The sequence below is a fragment of the Cololabis saira genome, chromosome 23, assembly GCF_033807715.1.
Source record: "Cololabis saira isolate AMF1-May2022 chromosome 23, fColSai1.1, whole genome shotgun sequence".
NCBI classification, from domain to species: Eukaryota; Metazoa; Chordata; class Actinopteri; order Beloniformes; family Belonidae; genus Cololabis; species Cololabis saira.
In genome coordinates this window covers 15,092,173-15,119,342 of record NC_084609.1, presented here as the reverse complement: position 1 = coordinate 15,119,342, position 27,170 = coordinate 15,092,173, and the positions used below count along the sequence as shown (strand labels likewise).

Genomic DNA, 27,170 nt, shown 5'->3' with positions numbered 1-27,170 from the left:
GGCCATACGTTCGTGCGTCGGCCTCACTTTAATGTGGCGGTGCACCAGGGACTGTCAGCGAACGAGGGGAAAGGACCCAAGGCCTAAAAAACATCTCATCCAAATAAGCAGCATCCTCTAAAGGACTGCATCATGGTAATAGGATAAGATGTTGCTGTGGTGGAGCTAATTGCGAGGAAGTTTAACATTTATGACAAGAACATATAACAGAAAGACTAATAGTCCTGACTTGATTAACAGACGCTGACCGGAGACCAATTCTACTTTTGACCAAACACGTAAAGGGGACCTATTATGGCATCTAATACCTATTTTAAACAGGCCTTGAATGTCTCAAAAACAAGCTTTTAATTGTTTTTGCTAAATAAATTAGAAATTCAGCCTCTGAGCCATGTCTTTATCATCCCAGTCTCTAACCTCATTATCTATGCGGGATTCTGAGTGGGCGGGGCTATGATAATGAGGCATGTGCTGATTGGCTGCCTGAATGACGCGATACACCGCTACGAAAAAATGGTGGAAGGTCCGGCTGGCGGAGTTGTTATCGTTGTTGTTCCGGCCAGAGTTAGTTGTGGGCGTTGTTTCACGCATCGGAGGCCAACCGATGCAAATTGCATTTTCGTTACGTAACGACGGGAGCAGAACCTGAACGGCTCGTAGAAGTCACATGACACTGGACGGATCATCCGGGCGGCTGTACAGACACTGCAGAATTTGGTTGCTTTCATTCTCTGAGTTGGCAGGCTGAGGGGAGACCACTTTATACATGTTAAAGCAAGAGAAAACGTGTTTTTCATAATAGGTCCCCTTTAAGACAAGTGTATCACTTCTACTGCTTTCAATGAAAGGTTTAGGTGTAGACATTTTTTAAAAAAAGGACCGTGAATGCACGTGAAAAACCATTTCAATTTAAGATAGAGAGCAGCAATTCAAAATGTCCATCGGTATCTGCTGGAATCCAAAAATAAGCCGCTGTCAGTTTAATCCTCTGAAGGACAAAGTGCCACAGACAAGTGCTCTCTGACACACAAAGAAAACACGACTGTAGCAGACGCGGGAGAAAGGGAGGAGAGGAGAGACACAGAAACATGTTTAAAGTTTTGCCGGGAGTCAGCAGTGCTTTTAATACTTTCTGTCACATCAATGGCCCGTTAAGAGAGTGTAACCACGGCAACAGACACCGGGATTATGTCAAATGGAAGCATACAAAATATTCGTACGGCTTTGTTTAAATTAGTGGCATTGCATTCTTACAATTGGAAAAAAAAAAGAAGAGATAAATTGAAGACAAATGAAATAGGCAGAAAAGTGTTGGTGCTTAGTTTTGAGGATGTTTATGGTTAAAAATAAGGTAAACCTCAAGAGAACTAATGTTTACTAATACAACCTCCCTGGCACTAACCAACAAAATAAATAATATAAAGAAATAAAAGGTTTTGGCATACTGAGCTTGCATTTAAATGTCCATAACTACTCTAACTCTAAAAACACAATGGAGGTCTTCATAACGCGCAGCCCATTGAACATTCAAATGAACCAGAGAATATCCAGCAATGATGATACCGCAGCGATAATAACGGGTGTCTCGTCTCGTTCTCATTTTCCTATTAATTCTGATGCAACAAAATGGCTAATTCTTTGTGGGTCCACCAGTCACCATGAAAACAACACGACTAAAAAGGGAACATATTATGATAAAATAGCATATAATTGGATGTTTGAACTAGCTCCCCCTTCAAAAAATTTGGAAAACATTAAGAAAGCAGTCTCTTCGAAGTCCACTGCCTTCTCTATTTCTGCACATTTCTAAGCCTCATTCCCCGTTCTGTCCCTCCGAACCTGGCCATTGTTGGCTTAAAAAGGGGCTTTTTCACTGAGAAATACAAGTGATGGAATAAATAAGAACATGTTATAGTAAAATAAAGTAATCTAATACAGCCCTGACAGTAAAGCTGAAGCATTTGGGCATATCTTTATTGAGGTTGTCAGAGACATTCAGCTTCAATTCTGTGGTTAGGGTTATTTTGAAGCCTGCAGTTTGTACCTGTAAGGCATTTCTATTATCTCCCCACGTCTGTAAAAACACAGTCAACGGGGCTAAACTGTAATTAATCTTTAAGGTGCATTAGACACAAATGCCAGGAATAATGATGTGATGTAATACAGTATTCAGTTAGAATAAAGCTCCAACAAAATGTGCAACACTGCAACATTTTGTAACAGAACGTTGCTTTGTCACTTCCTTTTTTGGAAAGGAATCTTTTGGAGGTCATCAACTTCTTGGAAATCCAACCGCAAGTTTTGAAAAGTTAAAATTTCCAGTGATGAAAGTGCATGGAGAAGTAAAACTTCTAAGCAGCTAGTACAACTTGAAATGTTACATTCAAAGCACTCTAGCCTCCTTCACAGCAGGAGATTGATACATTTATGTTCCAGGACCTCTGCAAGAACCAACTACATGGACTCTACGGGCAGAAGTTATGCACTTTTCGATAAACAAAGTAAAAAATTACGAAAGTTTGTATGAGCATGAGAGCATGGTACTCAACGGCTGGAGGCCACAAAAAAAAACAGTGATGCATGAATGAAGAAGCTACAACAAAAGGAAGGAGCAGTCCCTGAATTAGGGCTCATCAAAAGGAAGCATGTCCAAAAGGTGAGATATTTGATGTGATATGGGTCATAACACACAGACGCACGTGGTCACTGTGACATCACCCTCCGGTTTGTGGTCTATGGTTTGAACTAGGGCTGTTCGATTAATCGATTTTAAATCGTAATCGCGATTATGTAATTAGAACGATGTTAAAACGTGAAAATCGTAAAATCGATTTTTCCCTTTTTTTTATTTATTATTTTTTTTTTTTAACCTTGTCTGCACACATATTAATGATTGATACCATATTAATGATTGATGGAAATACCTCTCAATACCTGCGACAAGTGCCCCATGGGAGAGGCTCTTTAGTGTAGGAGGGGGTGTTGTAACATGCCACCGGGCATCCCTCAAGCCAGATAGACCGGCTCGTGTTCCTTGCAAAAAACTTGCAAATGTGAATAGCAAATGTAATGACTGACATTACACACCTCTACCTCCTTCATGGGTTGCATTATTATTTAGCATGCAAAGACCCAGTTTAGTTTAATTAGAAAATGTCTTGTTTTATTTAATTGGAAATATAACTTACTGTATGTTTGCAAGTGCTGATTTGCTGATTTTTTTTTCAGAGATAAAACTTTATATTTTAAATTTTTTTAAACTTTTTTTCAACTTATTTTACAGAGTTTTGCACTTTATTCATTCATTTTTGGTTTAATAAGAGCAAAGTTTGCACTTAAAGCCCAATGGGGCAAATGTTCAATAAAAAAACAGCATATTTGAAATCATTTCTTTGCCTTTTGTCAATTCACAAAATAATCGTAATCGTAATCGAAAATCGGATTTTGAGAGAAAAAAATTGAGATTTTATTTTTGGGCAAAATCGAACAGCCCTAGTTTGAACTATTGAATTTTGGGCCACTTAAAGCCATATGGTAACAGGTGACCTGTTCAGAGTGTGTCCCACCTCTTGCCGAATGGCAAGCTCCAGTCCTGAAAGGGATGAATCTGGTGCAAAATAAATGGATGAAAGCATGCATGTAGTGTGCAGTAAAACAATGCCATGCTATAACAACTACCCCTACCCCATGACAGTATCTGATTTATTATTGATTTTTCTTTAGATTAGCCCACAAGTGACATTAACTTCAGGAATGACCATAAAGTAATTAAATGTTTCCTGAGGCAATAGATCAAAGCCTCTGACTGGAGGAGTCGCCTCCTGCTGGATGTTATCAACAGTGCAGGTTGAAGACCCATAGACGACAGTGCATCAATCTTTTATGACAAGTCAATGGTTCTACTTCAACCATATGCTTGAGTGAAGGATAACAATCAAGCAGCATCCCAGTTCAGGTCTCAGACAGTATGGAAGGACTCTTTAGGACTTAGAAGGTACTTTTTTTCTGGAAAGGACAAAGGTATTTGCAGCAGTCACAATGCAGGAGGATCATCCTGCAGTCTTTGAACTTTTCTCTCCGTGGCTGGCGTATACTCTCATTTTATTTTTTTTAGACGCAACCAAAGAGAAATGAGAGCACATCTCTTCCATGTTGGTCATCTTTCATCTGGCAGAGCAAAAGATCACAGTGTGTAGCCACCTTTAAGGATGTCTACCTTGGCTGCTGTACAAAGAATGAAATATTGGGATACACACAGACCTCTGCATCCGTGGGGAACCCTGCGCAGACATAACTGAGACTAATTCAGAGGTCTGTGGGTACTCGGAGACAAAAATCCTATATCTGGCCTTGAAGAATCAATGTGTAGGATAAAGCGACATCTAGTGGTGAAGCTGTAGTTTGCATCCAAATTAATAATCCATACAGTCTCCTTAAAAGTTAAGTACAAGAACCTAAATTGCAGTAAAAAATTATACTATGAAGCCTGAGTTGGGTTTGTCCATGCTTGGAAATAAGGCAAAGCGGTTTGTATGAGGATGAAACAACACAGTAAGTTAATAACTACACAGTTATTTATTAAGTAATACATTACTTTTGTTTATGATTTTTTTTGTGTCTTTGATATTCTATTATATTTCACAATTTCAACAAAAAAAGGATATATCTTCAGGATATTAGCAGCAGTAGTGGTAAAGGGGGTTTTCCTGTACTTCACACGTACATGACAGCTCAGAGTCTGGAGAGAATCCGCTTGGGTTATTACATCATGCCATATTCCTGCTATAAGGACTCCACCCTGCAGCACTGCTCCATTTTCAACACTGTGTGTGTGTGTGTGTGTGTGTGTGTGTGTGTGTGTGTGTGTGTGTGTGTGTGTGTGTGTGTGTGTGTGTGTGTGTGTGTGTGTGTGTGTGTGTGTGTGTGTGTGTGTGTGTGTGTGTGTGTGTGTGAAAGAGAGGGTGAGAGAGTGACATCTACTTAATGGAGTACGCTGCATGTGATTCTTGTGTAAATCCAGTATCTAATTCATCCCATGGTTTTCCTCTCTTCCTGGTTGCTGTTTCATACCTGAGGTAATTTTCACCCGGACCTCCCACCACCATCACCCTCCGACAATTCACCTTTAAGTGGAAACCATTATGTTTTGCAATAAAAGAGGAGAACAAAGGGTCGTCTGCCTCCATCATGATTGGATGACTGTTCAACAATATGTTCGGACAAATTTGGCAGCTGGTGTTCCTTCATAAACTAAACCGTTTCTGTTGATTAAAGATGCCTGTCAAGCTCCTGCAGTCAATCAGCTTTACTGCCTGCTCTGTTCGGTCCAGACAGTCCCTCAAAAATAAAAAAAATAAAAAGAAAAAACACCCATCATGACTTGTTTTTCATTTGTTTTGTTTTTTTTTTTTCCTTTTTGGCTTCCTCTGTTTTCAATTCCCTCTTTTGTTCCCTCCCTTTTTCCAACACTGCTGGGTCACCATCTGCATGGCAACACTTTCAGCATGACACTTCCATAACCCAAGGAGAGAAGGAGGGAGGGAGGAAGAAGGGAGCGCCGGAGCATAGACCCACCTCTCCCCATTCACAGGCCACACATAATTCATTAGCTCTCCCTCTCATCCTCTATGTATTTTTTCTCTCCCCGCAGTGCGAGCACTTGTGTGAAAGCAGATATTTTCTGGGATGAAGCTGCTCCAAGTAATCTTTTTCTTTTTTTTTTCTGCGACGGCATTCAGCATCTTTTGAGGGCGACCTTTTTCATATCAGACCTCATTCAGTAAAAGCTAAATTTAGGATGTGGAATGTGAAGTTCTCTTTTGAGGTCTATAATCCGACCATTTTATTAGTTCAGACGTCTCACATGATGCTGATACGGTATATTTATTAGTCTATGTGTAACTATCCTTAACTTTTTTTACAATGATTGGGGGGAAAAAAGGAGGTTCTCTCAAGTACTTGAAAGCAAGCTCTCACTATGATTGGTCAGTCTTTTTTTTTTTCAACCCTTTTCTCTCTTTTGGCTTCACGCTGAGCGTCTATCAGTCATACAAACACTCAAAAGGTTTCCTTTTTTTCGAATCAATTAATCTTTTTATTTCCACTGGGCAGAGTGCCTATGTTTGTCTTTCCTCCGCTGACCCCTCTACTTCTCCATCCTCCAGCCTCCGTGCTCAAAGCTCCAGCTCATTTTGATCGGAAGAAAAAACACAAAAAAAAAAAAAGTGTTCACTTATTCAAGCAACTCAAGTCCGCCTTCCTTTGTCATTCTCTCTCTTTTTTCCCCATTGCCATCCTCTTCCTCCCTCAAGTAATAATACGCACGTCGACGATCACCGCGAGGGAAGGAAAAACTCCGGGAGCAGACAACCCCAAAGTGGAAGTACGCAGGAGAAATCTGCAGTGGATTGTGAAGCTGAAGAAAAAAAGAAGGGATGTCAGAAAAAAAAGGGGTGGAGGAGAGAGTCTGCTCCACACTTCCTCTGTCTCTTAAGCCATGCGGCACAAAGACGGTTGTATGTCACTGGGGGGAAACACTCACACGGGTTTAAAGCTTCTTTATGGGCCCGGCAGCCGCTGTGCACACGGCAGCCGTACCTGTGAGAATAAGACTATAACAAAGTACAGCACTAAAGTACAGCCAGAGGGAATGATTAGAGCGAGCGTGTGTGTTTATGTGTGGATGTGAGCGCGAGGGGGGCTGGTGAAAGAGAGAACGCCGTGCTCCAGGTGGTGCATTATTAAACAGATTTGTCACTTTGGGCCGCTGGTGTTAAGTGCGTGTGCGTGTGTGCGTGTGTCAGTGTGTGTGCAGACACCAATGTATAGGCTGCCGTGATCAGTTACAGCTGTGATCGAAAAGGAAGGAAAGACAAAAAATAAATAATCTAAAAACAAACAGAAAGAATGACAGTATAGAAAGAGAGATGTCAAAGGAAGAGCGAGGTTCAAGGGATCCAAATAAAGAGAAAACAAAGGCGATAAAAAAAAACACACACACAAAAACACAAAATAGACAATAAAATGGGATGAAGAACTGAACACGACAAAAAACAAGGTCAAAAACAAAACAAAAATATGCAAGAAGCAAAACATCTGAGGTTTTCATTTCACATATTTGATTTGAACATGCACATTAACTCGTGCACACTGATTACACGGCGTCTGTGGAAAGGCGCGCGCTCACAATCGTCGTCCCATTCCCTCCAGAGGACATCATATTGATTTACATTCATCATCCTATCCCTGTTCATAAGCATTAAATCAGGTTTTCACCCCAGAATGTAAGCATTTCCATGCCTCCGCGCAGATCTGTGCCCTCACAACATGAGCATGGCAGGCTGAGGTGTGTGTTACGGCTGTGTTACGAATCCCTGCGGCTGCTCTTCACTAAGCTGATCTAGGCTGGTTCGGGGAGGGGTGGGGGTGGGGATGGGGGAGGGCATAAAAGGGGTAAAAAAAAAAAAAAGTACCTCTAGCATGTGCCATGACAGGCGAAAACACTTGTTTTACTCAAAAATAACATTAAAGAGACTCACAGAGGACACTGTGTCTGCGTGTGTGTGTGTGTGTCTCCTCTGATCCAGAAGCCTGTGGGAGGTAATCTTACTTTTGGAAGGAATCAAACAATACAGAAACATCTACAAATGCAGAGGACAGGACAGGAACAAAGACACACACACACACACACACACACACAAACACACACACACACACACACACACACACACACGGGGGCACACACACACGGGCACACACACTGTAACCTGTGCACACTTTTCTAAAAACACTGTGAGAAATTCAGCATTGCGACCGAAACATTCTGGTAAAGCAGAGCAGCAGTAAGGTGTTGGGATTTTGGTGGGAAGAGGGGATACTGAAGGAACTTTAAAACATTTACATAAACGTTTTAAAACTTGTCTGTTTTATTCGCTCTACCTTTATAGTTTTGTTGTTGAAATTAAAAGAAAAGAAAAGGAAAAAAGAACCACAAAGGTTTTTTGGATCTGAAGAAACCACTTCAGTGAAAGTAAAAGATAACACACACAGCTTCTAAAATGTCAAGTCTTCCTGCTATTTGGCATTTAGTACAGTTACATTTTTATTTTCTCACAGCCAAACTTTATGAAAGGTAATGTTTCTTACATTCTTTATACCAGTATACAATTAAATCTACCATCACACTCATATTTCATCAAAAGATTTTCATATTTTACCCAAAAAGCTTCAAGTAGATGAGAAGTAAAGGCGGATGCGGAGCGGGAGAAATTATCGAACCAACTTTGCAACATTTCTCTCTGTGACTTCATATTTGAAGATAAAATACATGATATTCAACCGTGGAAGAAGAAAAACTAAATTCTTCCAGGAAGTCTCTTCTTCCTCTTTCCTCCTCTCTACTTAAAAGTGCGACTCTTCCCTGCTTCCCTCCGTCTTCTTCCCTCTGTCTCTTGTGCTTTATGACGCACTTTCATCTCAGCCATGTAATTATCTCTTTCTGATTCCAGGGAGTTTGTAGGAACTCAGCCCTCCCTTTCTGTCTCCCTCTGCCCGCCTTGTCCGCCTCCGTCACACAAGACGCTGAAAGCTGCATTGTTCTCCGCCGCCACAAAGGTTTGAGTGGCATCTTGGTGAAGCGGAGAATAAATTCTGCGCCTGCCCTCTCGTCCTCGACGCGACGCTTGGATGGGGCTACTGATTTAAACCCCACTTTGAAAATCCACTTTTTGTCTTATGAGCCAAAGGTGACGACTACATTCTGCGTGAAAGCGTCTACCCTTTCGAGCATCAACCTGGTGTAATAAGGAGCCACAACTTTACCATCTGAGGTTTTCGTGAGCCGATCCGAAAGCTGTAAAACTACCTTATCAGGACATAACATGACCGATTCAGCGCCAATCGATAATCACAGCGTGCAGGAAACCAATGCGAGCAGAATAGCGTAGGGAAAAATGTCACCTAAGGCTGCCTACAAAAAAATTATGAAATAAAAATGAGAGGGGTTTGTCAACATTTATAAGTATTAATTGGAGCTCCAGGTGAGCCACGGTGAATGGTGCCTCAATAAAAAATAAAGCATCATTGTACCACGTCTTCATCATAAAAAGACCAGCTCGGGGCTAAACGCTTAGATGCCAACACAAATCTCCAAATACCTGCCGCTTCAGTCTGAAAATATCAGTAGCTGCCTTTAGGAGACGTTTCCGTTGGTACCCTTTAGTTAAACGCAGCGTAATCCTGAATGGTGGAAAGGTCTGACTTCCAGATTAAATGCCACACACACACTCTTATGCCACACTTGCACACACTATCAGAGGGGATTTAAAGATTCAAACAGTGGTCTTGGTAATTAGGCAGATGGATTTGCGAGTCTCCTCGCGGTCTGGTGGGATATAACACGACACATAATGCAAGCAGACAAACTCTTTAAGTGGATTAATTAAAACCAACACCGCACGGTCAAAGGTGAAGCCCCCTTTTCACTGTCCTCCCGCCGAGCTCCAAGAGCACTTGAGCTGGACGATGGAGCGAGTGGAAGGATTCAGATGACTGGGTGACGGTGAAAACGGACCTTGAAGGGACGGAGCAGGGAGACGGAGCCGCGGAGCAACACGGCCTAGATGCTTTTACGCTGAAAATGCCTCCCTGCCCCCAAACTTGACCTTTAGTTTGGCCGATTTCTCTCCTAAATATTTATCATTAAGTTCCCATTTTTTACCACGACGGTAAAAGAACAAATCGGTGGAATCCAAACCTCATCCTCCAGCTGGAGGCTGTATGCATGCTGTTCCTCATTACAGAATAACTGAGCTGCACTTCAGATATGTGCTTTGCACCGCAAGAGGCACGGGCAGATTTTGAACGCTGATGCGCAGAGCTCCGTCTGGAACGCGAGTGTGTGTTTACATGTGTGTGTTTGCAGACTGAAACAGAAGAGATTGTGAATGCACAGAGACAGACACACCCTGCTGATGATCAGACAGCACTTGCTTCAACACCTGCGCCTGCAGACATTTGTGATTTGCATCATATTTCACTCTGCATTGCATTTAAATGCAATCCAATTCCATAGATCAGTTGATCAGTTAATTGTGCTAAAACACATTTATTGCACAATGTGTGATAACTTGTCATTTACCTACTCTAATGTCATGCATCTATCACTGCTATCACTCATGCACAATAAATGTAGCTTCAAGCCACATTATTACATGTAACAAATTAAGCGTTGGTGCTCCTTATGGCTTCCTTTTGTTCAGATGAGACGTGATAACAATAAAAAAAACCCTGAATTGTGACAGCCATGTTACCGAGTCTCCAAGAGAGCGTGCGTGTGTGTGTGTGAGTGCGATAGAGGTGAGGCTCATTAGGGAGAAAACAATGCTCGTCTGAGTGTGTGACCGCGACCCCAAGAGAGTCGCGGGCCGGCGCTGAGCGGGTCTTTATTCATCTTTATTAAGAAGCACTGTCTCTAGAAGGGGACAGCGGCCCCCGTGTCTAATCAGAGAGAACAAAGGTTTGATAAAGTAAAGAGACAAGAAACAGAAAGGGAAGTTAATACTTCTGTATCCCCGTGCTCTTGTGCCTCACTTCGTTTTTTCTCACCCTTCTTCCATTCCTTATCCCACTCTGCTTTTGAAAGCTGACAGCTGAATTAAACTCCTATTTTTATAATTAAACCACCAGCCCCTCGCTGACCTTTTGCCTCTTCACCTGTTGCAGCAAGCATGGCTGCTTTGAGGCAGATGTTTGAATTATTAATCAGTTATCTGTGCTAAAATAAGCCAAAAGTGACATGCTTCATGCTACCAAGAGACCTGTCCCCATTAGGCAAATAGATTGTGTCCACTGAGAAAGTCTCTACGTTGGCTGCGTATTAGCTGTGTGTGTGTGTGTGTGTGTGTGTGTGTGTGTGTGTGTGTGTGTGTGTGTGTGTGTGTGTGTGTGTGTGTGTGTGTGTGTGTCTCAGCAACATGGCCTATTTCACACTCTGAATGGTCATCACTGTCTGTTTGGAAATGACATAATTTAAGCCCCCCCGCCTCCCCCTTTTTTTGTGTCCATCACTTCTGCACTGAAATATGCCTGCTCGACATTCCTCCACTTATTTTCTATTTTGGATCTGTGGATAATGATGGTGGGATGGAGGGCAGTGGGGGGATAGAGATGATAAAAGAGGGAAGAGGAAGCATTAAAAGAATAATTTGAGGGTCTTCGGGGTTCTGTCTGCTCTCTTCCTTTTCTAAAATAGAATTTGCGATAATCCCTGACAAGTCTGTCGAGGGAATAATGACTTATTTATCAAATGGCTGAAATATTCAGGGACAAGGCCTTTTAAATTCCACCTTTTTAAATTCATAGGCTTTTTCAGTGGAGATGCTTAATGACAGTGAATGTATTCATAGTGATTTGCAGGTGGACCCTGATGTCCTGCCTATAAGTCTAAAAGCTGTTTGTCGAAAAAAAAATGAATAAATAAAAATGGGAGAGGAGACGAGAAAGCCTGGGAAGTTTAATCTTTGACCTCATTTGAGACTTAGAGAATCCAAATTTTATCAGTTTCATCTTGATGAGTCCTGATCCAAGTAAAAAAAAAACAAAAGCTGGTGTTGCTGGAGCAGAGCTGCAATGATAAAATGTAATGTTCTCTAAGTGCGCGCTGGAGCAGGCAATCAGCCACGAGTAAATGTTTCAAGATAAATTCCTGGAGGGGCGGACTTTTTTTTCCTCTCTGGCAGCGCACATGAGGGCTGATTTATGGTTCCGCGTTACACCGACGCAGAGCTACGGCGTAGGGTACGCGGCGACGCACACCATACGCCGTAGCCTACGCCGAAACCCTACGGCGTAGGCTCTGCGTCGATTTAACGCGGAACCATAATTTAGGCTTGAGTGAGAGAGGGTGCAAGCGCCAGACCTCTCGGCAGAGCAAACGAGAAAAAGGAAGAGGAGCTCAGAAAGTGGAAAGAGTGCTGTTTTTCTCTCGCAGCGGGTCCTAACCAAACGGCGCAAAGCGTGCGTAAAATGCGCAGCGCCTTGCGCCGCGACCGCGGCGACCTCCCGCTCCGTGCCGGGTCCCACCCTAGTTTTCCTCTAGTTTTATCCCTCCCTCTCTCTCTCTCTCCACCAAAACATCACCCCCCTCCCCGCTATCACCCCCGTGCAGCTTACCTTAACACGTTCCAGCTTTTCAGAGGGTCCAGGTCTGAAATTATAGAAACCATGTCGACTGGCTGGCAGCACCGGGAGAGGGAGGGGGCGCAGCGGGGAAAAAAGCTCGAAAGAAAAAGCGGCGCAAAAGGCTGTAAACTCCGTCTGCGAATGACAGCGATCGCTCGGATGCAAGCCGTCCTGGTTGTTGAGTGGGTGATGAGCGCTGTCACACTTCTCTCCCCCTCTCTCTCTCTCTCTGTTCCGAGGTCTCTCTCTCTCCCCGCCCTCCTGCACAGAGCTGCGATCAGCAGACGCGTCTCCGCGCTGCCTCCGCTCCGCTTTCACAAGCACAGCCACAACTACAGTAGAGAGGATCAACTCCACATGCACACACCTTCCACCCGTCCTCCGTTTGAAAATACACCGGAAAAAATACTTCTGATACCTTCCTTTAGTACTGACACGCGTCAAGAGGCACAAAAGTATCAATTAAAGACGCTTGTTTTGATAAAAAACTGTCTTACGACGGGTTTTACATTGAAAAATAATATGTTTCAGTGTATTTTGATGGGGCAAATCAAAGTAAAATATATAATAACATACTAACATGACTGTAAAGACTGAAATAGAGTTGGTTTGTGCTATTGCAAAGTTTCCTTGTGCTTCCACATGTCGAAATTGAGAGATCTAGTCTATGAAATGTGTCGCAACTAAGTTGGAGGCATCATCAGCCCTGCAGAACATCTCTCCCAGCAAACCCCTGTCAGTGCTGACTTCCTGTCTGACACCACCACATCCTGTTGATAACTGCTTTTTTTTTTTTTTTTTTTTTTTTCATTTTTCTCCTCCCCTCCCCTTGACATGGCAGCAGATGCGTCATCCCTGGCGAAGAATGACAAGGCAATAGCCAAGTCCCACCTTTTCTGAGCTTTTATCTATTTGCTCTTTTAGAGGAAAAAAAAAATGATGGGGCCCAGTGGAAAAAAAAAAGAAGAAGTGTCAGAGCTGCATCTGTTTCAGATAATTGTCTAGGATAGCAGAACAGAGCGCAACTGAAAGTGTTTGTTATGGCCACTGTGGCTACAATATCAGCAGTTTGTTATTTTCAGGGTTACAGTATTACTCTGATAAGTCCTGTTGACAGGAAACGGCTGCAGTTCAATTTTGGATAGTTTGTTTGGGCTTCAAATATGAGACATAATCCAGTTTGATCATTTTCAATACCCAGAAGACCACAAGATCTATAATTTAAAATTAAAGCACCAAGAAGAAGAAAAAGAAATGTTAAAAAATTGAGGTTGCGAGGTTTTTCTACAGTAATGATGAGCTCAGAGGTAATTTCAAGAGCAGAAAAAGCAAGTTCATGTGGTTGACTAAGACATAGGAGTAATGCAGTATTACAGCCCAGCGCTCTCAGCATCAGCAGCAATACTGCTCCGGCTTTAAATAGACTCAATTGGACATCTGCTTCACAGGAGAGGAAGAGGCGGAGGATGAAGATCGGTGACAGCATCTCTCTCTCTTCTTCATCTGTCTCTATTTCTGTCTCCAGTACTCATATAGAAACTAATGCTCGCACAAGTGTGTGCACACAACCAAACACACAGACACATGAAACAGTGTGGCTCTTTGCATGGCTGTAATCTATTCAGTGATTATCAAACTCTACCTCACGGCAAAATGTGAATTTGTTGAACATGATGATTCGTGTCTACAAGGGTGGTTTTTGCTATTTTATTTTTACGTGCTACTGGCAAGCAAAATAACTATAAAGGAACCGCTGCATCACAAGTGAAGCACTTCTGACTCTTTTTCCCGTGTCCATATGTACATTATTGTCACATTGGTTTTAGGACTCTTTCATATGTGGAAATTTAATATGAATCAGATGTTTTAAATTAAACAAACATATGGAATTTTCGCTGTTTATGCGACTTGTACGTCCTCGAAGATGCAATGCTAGCAAATGACATAAACACAAGCAGACAGGCTTTTTTCTCCTATTCATTATCCACTTACAAATATTCCTAATCCTTTGACGACCCAACAAGAACGCTTCGGAAAGCAACGCCTTAGGTAATATTTTCTACTATTACTGCTGTTCAATTTACATGCGTTCTTTGAGAAAAATAAACTGTTATTGTTATCTTTTCTCCGATTCCTAACTTTTTCCAGGTCAGGACCCAAAACGATCTACCTTTCATGCTGCTCTTGCCAGAGCAAAGTTCTTGTGGGCTGAATTTAAAAGATAAGCAACTCCCCAAATAACAAAATCCGATTCAGGCCATAAATCAGAAGTGGTCATCAGGAGGAATAGTGTAAATGCTGCCATATTTCACTTTCTTAGATCAGAGGAGTTGAGTGGGGACTGCGAGTTCAAGCTACAACCTTTTCTTTTATATACTTACTTTACGCTCTAAATTTAGAATTTTTTTATTTTCACGACACATTTGGGGCATCAGTATTTCGCTTCCTTTCGCCAGCTCCTAATTGTGGAAGATTGAATTTCTGTGGAACCTTCTCTGAAAACAAAGCTCATATCTAAGCTCAACACTGAACGTGAACTGACTGCCAGAAATAAACCTGCAGCTCCGCTGTGAAACGATGCGCAGTGAAAAGCAGATTTGTACTGATGAGCCACAACCATTAGCCATTAGCACTGTGAGCCCCAATAGAATGTGTATTGATACCCCTGACAAAATGTGCAGTGGAAAATGAAAGTTTTACAGATAGTTACTTTTTAAAAGGATTCTCTCATCTTGCTGTACTCACATTTAACTGTTATCCCAATTTTCTTATTGATATTATTCATTATTTCCCGGATTTTTTTCTGCTGAGCTTGATTTGAATCTCTGATTCCAGATTATCACGATTCCCCAATTAGAATTGCATTCATTGCCACTGAAATTAAAGGGTTTGGCTATTCAGTCAACAACAAAAAAGACCCCCAAAAAAACTAATCTTTGAAAAAATGTAATGATTTAAAAAGATGGGAGAACTATTCTTTTCAGAGCAAAATAAACTGTTCCATGAACTTGAATTAATAGTTCTTCTACTGATGTTTGGAGGTATGGATCTGACACTGTTTATAAATATAAGTCATCTTCAAGAATGTGAGGATGTTTAAAATCATTACAGACAACGTGCCCTTTTCAACTATTTGCGGAGCCTGCGTTTGTGGTGATCCCCCACACAACCGGGAATCTAAACATAATTTGACAATGATGGATTGCTGACACAAACATAATCAGCAATTATGTATTTCACAGGTGGTTCTGGATGAAGTAGATGCTGGGCTCTCTGGAAGAGCCTGGAAGTGTTTGCTTCCAGAGAGCGATGTTTACGTCCAAACCACGTTCCATCTGTGGTTAGATTTGGGCAACAAATATAAACCGACTGCGTTTCCATCCAGTTGTCATAAAAAATGTTTGCCGGGCGTACTTCCAGTACCTGGTTTGTGCAACTCTTTGGAATGGTACGTGATGAATGAAAGAGGAAGATGAATAGAAAGAAATGCAAGCAGAAAGATTCAATATGTATAATAAATAAAAAGGGGAGGATATATTAAGCATTGTAGAGGTTCTTTCACTACACACACGCAGGACAGTGTTACATTCAGCCGCGATACTGCATCGCGAACAAAGAAAAATTGTGTCAAAGACTAGTGCGATGTCAAACAGTCCTGACAAGAAAGCAGATTGTACCACCAAAGTGTAAATGAGTTGTCCAAACACGTAAGAGTAACAAGAGCTTGACAGTGTGGGACACGACTGGGAAATACTTATCTGGTTAAAGCTGATGGGAGGTCGGCAAAAAGGAGTTTTTAAGAAATTGCTGTGTTTTGTTTGGACAGAGGGAAGCTGCAAACACTCGTCGTGAAAGAGTATAAAAAGAAAACCTCCAGCGAATCAGCTGTTCTATTCAAACATGTAACTTATCCAGATAAAGTCTGCCAAGTCTGGTTCATCTGATACAAGCACGATAACGTCAACGTAATGTGATTTCATAGGCAGATGGGAGGTGCAAATGTTTTCCTAACTGAATGTAATGTAAAATGTCTCTGCATCTCCTCCGGCACTAAAACATGTCCACCTGTAAGCTCCGGTGAAGCACAGACGGTAACACCTGACTCCCAATAGTCCTGCCATCTCTTCACGAGTGCTCCAAGCTTGTACATTTTATTAGAGACAAGATCACACGTTCCTCATCCCAATCAAGGGACCATATGCTTTAAATACACCATTTAAAAAGGTTTTTCTCTGGAGCTACAACCTTAAACTCATTTTTATTCTGGTTAATACTTGGTGTTTGGAAAACTCAGACAGCTGCTCCCGTGAGTTAAGTTTCCCATTGTTAAATGTCAAATTACAAGCAGAAATCCCTTAAGCAGTATGCCACATCAACAAGCATTACATTTGTAAAAGATCAGCATTTTAACTTAAAAAGTGAAGTAGAACTTTTTTGGAACAATTTTTGAACAAATATCCCAAAACTGGTGTGCTCAACTGAGAAAAAATATTATACTTGTATTGGTGGGTACCAACCCCAAAAGTGAATATTATGGTGAATGAATGTGTACTTCTTTATGAATACTGACAATTGTTTGTTACAGAAATATTGAAAAGTGCCTACAGGCAAGTTGTGGCATTTTTTGAAGATGCTCTTGAGGCCTGTGACGGGTGCTTTCAATTTTTCTTGTTATTTCTCACTGAGCATACAAAAATAATTTTTATTTCTAAGATCAGGATTTCGGCAACTTGGCCACAACAATAAATATGCAGCTGAGAAAGTTCCCTTGTCATGATTATTACCATCAATGGAAGGCACTTTCAGAATACAGAAAACACAAAAAAATGTGGAGATTGGTGAAATGCGAAAGGGTGAGAAATGTGAGGACACACTGATTTACATTAGGTTTGTGAACAATCTATGCAGATGATGTAATTCCGCAGATTGTGTGTTAACTCATACCTTGAACTGCCCATGCTTGCTTAAAATAACTGATCCCATTATTAACAATTAAAAAGCCCCAGTCTCTCATTGGCAGATACGCAGTAGTACACATAAAGGCATTCACATGTACACTGTTGTATCCAGTGTTACGAAACCGCACGTACACAGACGGAGCCAAACAATATCAGCATGATAAACACCTTGTATTTCCACCAGCCTCTTTATTTGACAAAATAAGGCAGATCTGAGGACAGGCCTTGAGGTTTATGTCATCATGCATATGTGATGTGCATTTCAAATCTAAACAAAGTCAGTGTATCTTAAAACCACCCACTGAATACAGATTCCCATTTTACCTCAATCCATTTAAAAGGGGTGCTGGAGATGAGAGGAAAAGAAAAAAATAAGCAGAGAAGAGGATGTGGATGAAATAAGTATAGGGGGATTATTTCATAAACGACAGAATTTTCTTTTCTGTGTAAGTCATTTGATCCTGTCAAATATGCCTAAAGCCATACGCCCACATACTCATTGTCTGAAAAATGCTCCGTTTATGAGAATCTCTCCCCTTTCAAACAATGTGCCGAGCGGTTGGCTGCTCGGCTCCACATCAGCCACTGCGCTCAGGAAAATCAGGGAAAGGCAAATGAGATTTAAATCGGGACGCAAAGTGGCACACACACACCCAGGAGAGCCGCCCAGTGAGCTCGTTTGTTTGTTTGTCCCACGCTGCAATCAGTGGGCTAAATTGCAGACGGCCTTCATGTGTTGTGTTTACCTCCAGGACAGCCGACATAGATGCAGAATCAACAGAAGCTCCTTCTCCCATCTGGATCGCTTCTATCTCAAACACCATCTCAGCTAATCTCCATTTAGACCAGAGAGACTGCTGCATCCCAACTCGGAAGTTTTTTTCTTGTCTTTTCCCCCACTTTGGACTTTGGAGTCTTGGAGATACTCAGATTTTTTTTTAATGTTTGTGCCATGTTTGTGAGTCCATCAGTGGACATACCAGCAAAACATGAGTATTAGTTTTTGAGACTTTGTTGTACTACGATGAGCATACAGGATGCCATTAATTTGCACTTTTTTTTAATAGGGTGGATTCAGGTGTTTGCAATCCGCAACTTTGCCATTAGATGTCACTAAATCCCACATACTGCACCTTTGATAATGAACAAATTAATAAATACATTTATTATGTAGAAAACTCACTTTGAGTATAATTGTATGTCAACAAACAACACTTTGAACATGCAAATGTGTTCACATACACTAAAAAGAAGAATAACAAAAAGTTTTTCTTTTTCAGTTCTTAGTATTTCAAAAGTTTGTCAGGAAAGATTTATTAAGCATCAGCAAATGATTTACTTGATCATAGCTGTAAGTTGAAATAAAAATAGCAGAATTCAACTAAGTTATGTTTTTTTTCTTTGTTGAAACATGTAATCAGAACAAAAACAGACCAGCTGCTCTTGAAATTTCATGGACATTTATTTGCAGAGAACGCTCTGACAATTCAAGAGTCCGACATAAGTGTTATGTTCCGTCTATATTTTGCAATTGTTAGCTTGTGTGTTTTCTTGCTGGTACACGTAGGTGTGCTGGGTTTATTCAGGTGAAGTGACTCATGCACAAAAGAAATATAGCAGCAAGTGAGAATGTATGTAACTGCAGAGTTTGTGTTGGCAGACGTGGTTCCATTGACTTCTATCTATACAAACACGCTAAAGAAAACATTTCAAGTTCGTTCCCCAAAGATTCAGAAAATAGACCCAGCTCCACACAAAGAATTTCACAGATCCTTTCTGAATTTGTCAAATACTGTTTTGATTTACAGCCAAACTTGGAAGACATCCCTGTGTCTTGATTTTCTTTTTTTGGGAAGGTTGACAAATGATGTGCTCAGAGCGAGTGGAAAGGAAATGGCAAGAGGAAGAGAAAGTGCTTGGCACCGAAATGTCCGAGCGGATCGTAAGAAAGAAAACGGTTGGTGGAGAGCGAGTGGGTTTTAGAGAGAAAAAAAAGAGGAAGAGGAAGAAGAGGAGGTGGAGGTGGAGGATATATTTAGAGCCGCTCCTAATCAACTTCTTTCGTCAGTTTGTGTCTGTGGGGGTGAAAGAGAGAGAGACAGGGGGAGAGGGAGAGAGAGAGAGAGAGATAGAGAGAGAGAGAGAGAGAGAGAGAGAGAGAGAGAGAGAGAGAGAGAGAGAGAGAGAGGCACGCACATAAGTTCAACACAAAAAAATCAATATGCAGCCCACTCGCTCAGTGAGAGCAGCAGTCAGAGAGGAAAAAAGAGTGAAAAAGAGAGTGAAGGGCAGAAGAGAAAAAAATGACAGGATAAGGCAGACAGTGCAAACCAAATAAGTGGAAGTAGTTCTGTTTCATTATTAAATATAATAGCTTTGTAATTTAATTAGCACACTTAAAAGAGTTTAGCAAACGTTTGCAGTTACCTAAAGTAGAGCTGTTGGTGAGTCACTTTTATTGTTTAAATTGGCTGTGAAGAAACATTGAAGCTGAAAATTAGGCTGTCTTCGTCAGGCAAATCAAGTGCATATCTTCAAATATTAACACAAAATGTCTCAGTTTCTCTCTGATGGAGGATTCGACTATGTGAGCAGAGGTGTTCGGTTCACTATTGTCTCATTCTTGGCAAACTCTTCACCGACAGGATCCCCTTGCTCACATTAACTTCCCTTTTTGCACAAACTCATATTCCAAGCGTCTAATTATGGGAGTAGATGAGTAGCTGCTGTCTATACTGGCGGCGCCAATTTTCGTCAGTTAGGCGTGTAAGAGCTATTAGCTGGAGAATTTCATACAAACCTCCAGAAAACTCACTTCAATGATTAGAGTGGGAAGACTAAAGCTTGATTTACGCTTCATTGTATCAATTGTGTTCCTTATTGTTGTCTATATTGAATTCAGTGAAAAATGGCAGCGCTTGTGCAGTGACATCTTAGTTTATCATCGTGCTCATTTTTGTGTCCACACACATGCAAAAAAAACAACATTTCTAATTGTTAAAGATGCTAGCAGCACAATTTAATACAAAAAAAAGAAGCATGCTGGAACTTTGATAGATTGTCTGCCTTGTGCGTGTTTGTGAATATTGACAAATCTGACTAAGGGTCAATACTGCGTGGGTCAAAATGAACCCAAGATGCGGGAATGAAGGTAGCGAGAACATTTAATGGAGCAGGAGGGTTACAGCTCAGATACAGTAGCCTCATTTCAGAACATCGGCTCCTGGCTTCATCTACCCCCCCCAACAACATCTCTTATTAGCTGATGATCGATCCCTGCTCCGTGTAGCCCACACAGATAGAAAATGCAATTAGAACACTGAGCAAATGATTGTGTGAACTGGTGATCGATAGGTAATCATCACCTGAGAGGGAAAGAAGGCAGGTTATGGAGGGGAGAGCAGGGGCCAAGGGGTGAGCTTGTGGGGATGGTAGGAGGAGGAGGAATTTGAAAAAATAAAAAGACAAGAGCGTTGGAGTGGAGGGAGAAATAGACTGTTGTAGAAAAACTCCACTAAATAAACAAATGTAAAGTTTTTTTGAGAGTTGGGTCACGTCACTTATTTCACAAAAGTTACAAGAGATGTAAAGGTCATGACAGATTTGACGGAGAGCAAAAAGTATTTCAAAATGTTACTTCCCTACAAGAATATTTCCCACACATGGCTTATAGTCTGTTTAGCTAAAAATATAACTCTTAGGGCCCGATTTACTAAGATCCTAAATAAAGAGTACTAAATTGCGTGTGCACTGAAAAAGTTTGCGCGTGCTGTTGTTGTGTGTTTTGCGGGTGATCAACTAAGATTGCGTGCGCAATTGATAACAGGTGCAAACCTCAGTATTTAAATGAGGTGTTGCGTGTCTTACGGTTTGCGGCGCAAACTTTGCGCCATGGAGAGTGGATGGAAAGCAGGATATAGTTGCAAGCGCAAAATGAAATTTGACGAGTTGGAGTTATAGAGATATTAGTGGAAGAGGCAAATTGTTGTATTCAGTACCCCGTGAAAAGCACCCCCTCGTATATTCAATGATAAGTAGACCAAGAAAAAAAACAACACACTGACACTTCAATATATTTATATATACACACTCTATATATATATATATACACACAGTTTATATTATATATATTTACAAATATTATGGAAGACAACACAGTAAGCAGGCTATTAATTAATGACATCAATAACCATTCACCCGATTTTTTTTTTTTACCCGAATCCATGAGCGCATTTAAACATGAATCATTAACACAAAACTGGACGCTAAACAGAACATGGACAACAGAACATGAACAGAACACGGAATGAGAATATCATTTTTGTCAGACGAGGGGGTGCTTTTCACGGCAGGGGTGCTGAATACGGCACAACACCGGGGTATGACTGCAGAACAAGTATAGACGCACAATGAGAAACACTTTTTTCTCCATGAAAACACGTGATTTATTTATTATGACAAATAAAAAAATGAATGTGCCTCCTGTGGCAACCTTTTGCTGAATAATACTCGATTTAACATTCAAATTAAATATTTCTCCTTTTGCATGTGGAGATTAGCACCTTCCTTTCGAACGTATTAAATACAGACGCAATCACAATCCACGCAAAAACTTTCAGGCTTGGTAAATCTCATTGCGCGTGGTAAATGGACCAATTTGCATTTTCCCCTCCCAGTATTTAGCGATTTCTGGCGGGTACGCCCCATATTGATTATTCATCAAGGCAAAAGTACTAAATGAATTGCGTGTGCTATTTTGCGCATTTGAGAGACGCAGTCCTCTTTGCACGCTGTTAGTAGATCAGCTGGCACTTTGGTTTGCGGGTGCTGTCAAGTTTGCACACGTTTTTACACACGCAAACCTTTAGTAAATCGGGCCCTTAGAGAACTAAAAACAAACTATTGTTCAAAGACATAGATCGCTTAATCTAATAACTTTCTAAAAATATTTACTCTCTAATTTTTTGCAACCTATTTATTTTAGAGGTGAGACAGGTGTACTAAATGCCTAGAAAGGTTGAGCGAAGTATGAAAATGAAATAAAAACACTGAAAATATCCAAACTAGTTTGATTTATTTTCTACACGTCAGTTTTTAAAAGGAATAGGATGTACCATCAACTATTTAAAAGCAAAGTTTCCCAAAGCAAAACTACAAGGAATTTGACTTTGATCATATTATTAAGATATTATAAGTCCCATCACATCTCCATCAAAAAGACTGATAACCAGGTTTTTATAGCTAAAATCCATCACCCGGATAACAACGCATTCGTTCACAGAGTCACACAGTTCATCACTGCAGCCACAAATCCAAGTAGAAGCTTTACCACATACTCAAGAAAACTAGTGCTACGTTGACCCCTGGCTGGGCTGGATGCAAGAACCACAACGTCATGGCTGGGGGGCGTGTAATTATTGTAACCAATCAAAACAATGCAACCGCTACATACGAGATTTAAAATATATATATATATATATATATATATCACAGGGAAATTCTGGATGTATTCTTATTGATTCAACAATGCAATCAAAATACGTCAACTTTACAGAAAACATGTGACTCTAAAATTACTTACTTTCATCCTAAACTGTAAACACTGTTGATGCTAATAGAGGAAAGTTGCAATAAGTCAATTCCAGACTCCAAACAAGATTTCCATAACCAGGATCAGCATCGTTTTATGGATTTTCTGCTTCGGCGACGTAGAAAAGCAGGCCAGTTCTTCTTCAGTATTGGTCAAGAACCAGCGCTAGCACCAATTTTGAGTTGGTCCAGAACCCCTAAGAGAGACCGTAGAACTGTTACAAATAACGGCCTTGGACTGAAGTGGAAAACTCCCCTGTAGTCTGACAAATCCGATTTGAAAACTGTGCAGCTTTTCTTCAACGCGGTCCAAAATTCTGCATCTCTGACTGCACGTGGCCTGGGTAACTGCATTAAAACCAGGCCGCATTAAAACCAGGCTTTAGAGCGACATGTGCTGTAATCCAGACATCATTTTCGTGGGAGATCTTCCTTATGTCAGCAACACAATGACAAATCCTATTCTGCTTGTATTATAACAGCATGGCGCTTTAGTAGTGAACTCTGGGTGTTAATCTCGTCTGTCTGCACCCAGATCTGTTACCAGAGGACAAGATGCACAAGAAACAGTTTGCAAATAAAATGGAATAGAAAGTAAATACATACTCAACATAAAACCAGTGCTTAAAGGGGACATTTCCTGCACCTGATATCATATTATGGGCATCTGTAACAACCACAAATTTAAAAAATCAGACATAAAACACCTATGTGACTTTGTTTAGGGTCATTTATGGCTGTGAGCTGTTCAATTTCTCAGGGTTCTGTGATATCACAGACCCAGATCAGAAAAATGATTACCCCATGTAACTCCATCCAAAATCAAATTCTGCATTTGCCATGGAAGAAAGCAGCAAAACCTGCAAGAATTATTGCTGGAGAGATGAAACCTGCATATGGAGGATACTATCTGCTATACAAGCAGGTGTTAAGTATATATAAAAAGAGAGCTGTTGGACTGCATCACAGAGACATTTTGACCAAAACATGTCTAGGACATTTTTTGAGACTTCAGGAAATGGTCAACATAGACATACACATTGGCTTGTTCACCTGCATGCTTGCTCTGTAGTTTTTGGGGTTAGTTAGTTGCGGTAGCTTAGCTCAGACTGTGATTGGATGTCGAGATTTGGGTCAATTGCTGCTCGTGTTTTGGTCGGTTCTGTGTCGGTTTCGTGTTTCGTTTGTGTTTTTTTGATGCAGATCTCCAGTGCTCGACATGTGGGGCGGGGGGTGACATCCGCTGCTAAACCAGATGTCACCCCCCCCCCCCAAAAAAAAAATAAAAAATAAAAAATAAAATAAAAAACTAATATGTATAAATATTAAATATAGTAACAATGCACATATATATATATATATATATATATATGCCGTAGGTTTTTACCAGCATGGTATTAACCATTAATATGAGCGCAGACAAGATAAAAAAAGAAAGGAAATGGTCAACATATGAAAAAGGGCATCATATGTCTCCTTTAAAAAACGCAACAATACAAGAAATGTAAGACTAAGATAAATCAACAAGACAGGACAGCAAATCCCATAAGCCATAACATTTTAAGGATGTTATTAGTTTTGCACCTTATCTCTACACATTTCATAGTCATTGGCCTTGGCATTTCTACACTACCTAAAAGAACTGTGATTTATGGCCTTTTGTATTTGCAGCACTTCTCTGCATAATTGATTGTCAAATTGACTGAAGTCTTTATTTAAAGGTGAAAAACTGCACTTGTGGCATCTTCTCTCCTCTTTTTAAGTGCTTTCATCAACATTCAGTTCACAAAACTTCTAAGATTTGGCTGCTATTGAAATCCATTGTGAAAATAACAGAAACAGATCAGAACCAATGCTTTAAGTGTTGCTTTATTTATCAAATGTCATTCCTTTCTATGCTAAATAATGTACTTTCTTACATCTGCAAAGGGGTTATTCAAGTTTTGGGAGCACCTTACCAGGAAGTAGTGTTATTCTTGGGTGTCTATACCATAGAAAGGTGACCTTATTGCTTCCTGTATAAATCCTGTATATTTATTCCCTCTCATTTCCTCCTCTGTATTTATTATCTCTCACTCCCACTTTTTCTAACCCTTCTCTATCCCAGCATGTCTGTTGCATGCAGTTTGTGATATTTCCTCTCCATCTCTTTTCTCTGTTTGAATTGCTTAAAAAGCTTTATCCACCACACTGATTTCACTCATATCATGAATAAAATACAGTATAAACCACACAGCGTCTAAATCAGCTTTAACATAGGGATTTTCAAGACAGATACCAATGCCAGTACTTTTAGAAAACCGAGCTGCGTGTAGATCCGGAGGACTCTGGAAAATGTTATTATTACTCAGGATCGCCTGAATATTTCCATCTATTCTGTCTATAGTCTCCCAGCTGCTGTTTCAGTAAAACATACCCTCAGCATGATGCTTTCTTCACTATGTATAAGGATGTATCAGTGAGGCCATAGCTTTCCTTAACATCCTATATGAGTCACCATTCCATGGTCCCATAAATGATCTTGTAATATTTTAAAACTTGGCACAACTGGTGCCTCAAAGCTAGAAAGTTCCCAATACAAGTCCCAGCTGGGCCCTTTCTGTGTGGAGTTTGCCTGTTCTCCCAGTGCTTGGATGGGTTTTCTCTGACGACGTGCGTGAAAGTTTGAATGTTGGTTTTTAATCAGTTATCAGTAGTTATTTTCATCTGTATCTGGCCCTTTGACTGACAACTTAGCTGTCTGGTGTGACCTACTACTACTACTACTACTGTCATTTAGCAGACGCTTTTATCCAAAGTGACTTATATCTCAGAGAACAACAGTTCTAGTGCTGGTCATATATGTATATATATATATATATATATATATATATATATATATATATATATATATATATATATATATATATGAACAAAGCTAGGTTGGACAGAGTTTGGTAGGTCGTTTCAACATCGGGGAACAATGGAGGAGAAGAGTCTGGCTACTGATTTCACGCCACTTTGCGGTGGAAGCACCTGTATAAAAATGAAGGATAAATACTCGAGGTCATTCAGGTACCTTTTGACAAACTCCCAGCAGACCTATGTATCACCTTTTTAGTGAGATATTGCTTCTGTCTGGCACCACTTGAAGGGTTTTTTTTCCCTTTCCTTGAGTTTCTCAGATTTGCAGTGGAATTCTGAATTTCAGTCACTGACACTCTTGAGTACTTTGTCCCTGATTAATGTAGCTGCACAGCCAGATCACTAGTCAGTTAGTGGTTCAAGAGACGGCTCATGTGGCTTGGTGGTTGGCAGTGTTGCCTCAGTTCCAGACTGTGTAAGGTTTGCTTGCTCCTCCTGTGCTTCAGGGATTGCATCAGGAAAATAACTCGGCATAAAGCATCCTGGTAAAACTGTGTGCGGGGTACAAAACTCCGCTGTGGAAATCCCTCACTCACGGGGGGGTGCATAAGCAAAAAGGGATCATGTAACATTGATACCATACACCTATATAAACTTGGGGATACATTTTCCACATCATGAAGGCAGATGGTCCAGGCCAATAAAACTGGCCCATATCATGATGCTCCCTCCACCATTTTTTACTCTTGGAATTCATTTTTTGACTTTTTTGCGTAGTAGTCTACAGAGGTACTTTTTGCTTAAACTTCAGGCCTGGTGCATTGTTTGCCGTTTGGAGAGCAGGTGTTTCTTCTTCTGTGGTTGGACAGCCTGCCTGTGTAATGACTCGTGAACAGAGATGTTTCGCAGTTCCAGTAATGTCTTCAAGCTTTTAGCTGATACCCATGGGTTCCTCTTCATCTCAGTAAGGATCCTGCGCTGTGCCTTTGAAGTTATCTTGGCTGACTGCACACTTCTAAAAAGAGTATCTACAGGACTAAACTGTCTCCAATTAAACACAATTTGCCCTACTGTGAACTGATAGATGGCTAAACATTTTTAATTTACTTCATATCCCTTTCCTGCCTTATACAGATCAACCACTCTTGACTGTATGTATTCAGAGATCTCCTGTCTGGGAGGTATGGTTCCTATATATTGCTAATTTAAAATGTTTGCCATATCAAAACAACTCTAAACCACATCTCCAAACAAATTTCATTAATTGGGCTCCAAGCGACACTACTGACTCCAATTAGCTTTTGTGGGAGTAATTATGGTTCACATACTTTTCCAACAGTTATGTGAATCTTTAATGGGTTTCTTCAATACAGCTTAACCACACTGTTTTTGCGAAGTATTGAGATCAATGAGATCAGATCACATTTCATGGCAAATTAAAGCAAAAAAAAAAAAACAACAAAAGAAAACCCAACAACAGCACATGACCAAAGTTTTCACATATTTCTTGCCATATTTCCAGCCAACTATTGTTATTCAAAGGCTAATGCCCGTTTATTAAAAAAAAGAATCCCATAGTTGTCCTGACAAAGAGCACAC

General features: G+C 40.7%; 1 protein-coding gene across 24 annotated transcripts in view; it reads right to left on the bottom strand.

Annotated features, from left to right (window-relative positions):
* celf2 (cugbp, Elav-like family member 2) overlaps positions 1-12,437 on the bottom strand; it is a 226,893-nt gene extending 214,456 nt beyond the window's left edge. For 6 of the 24 annotated variants that reach the window (XM_061714676.1, XM_061714682.1, XM_061714696.1 and 3 more), the window contains exon 1: positions 12,172-12,434. In XM_061714676.1, coding sequence (XP_061570660.1) covers positions 12,172-12,224 — 53 coding nt within the window. In that variant the 5' untranslated portion in view covers positions 12,225-12,434. Of the gene's footprint in view, positions 1-12,171 lie in introns of all 24 variants that reach the window. The other 18 variants (XM_061714671.1, XM_061714678.1, XM_061714672.1 and 15 more) reach the window with 7 other exon arrangements.
* Between the last annotated feature and the right edge of the window lie 14,733 nt (positions 12,438-27,170).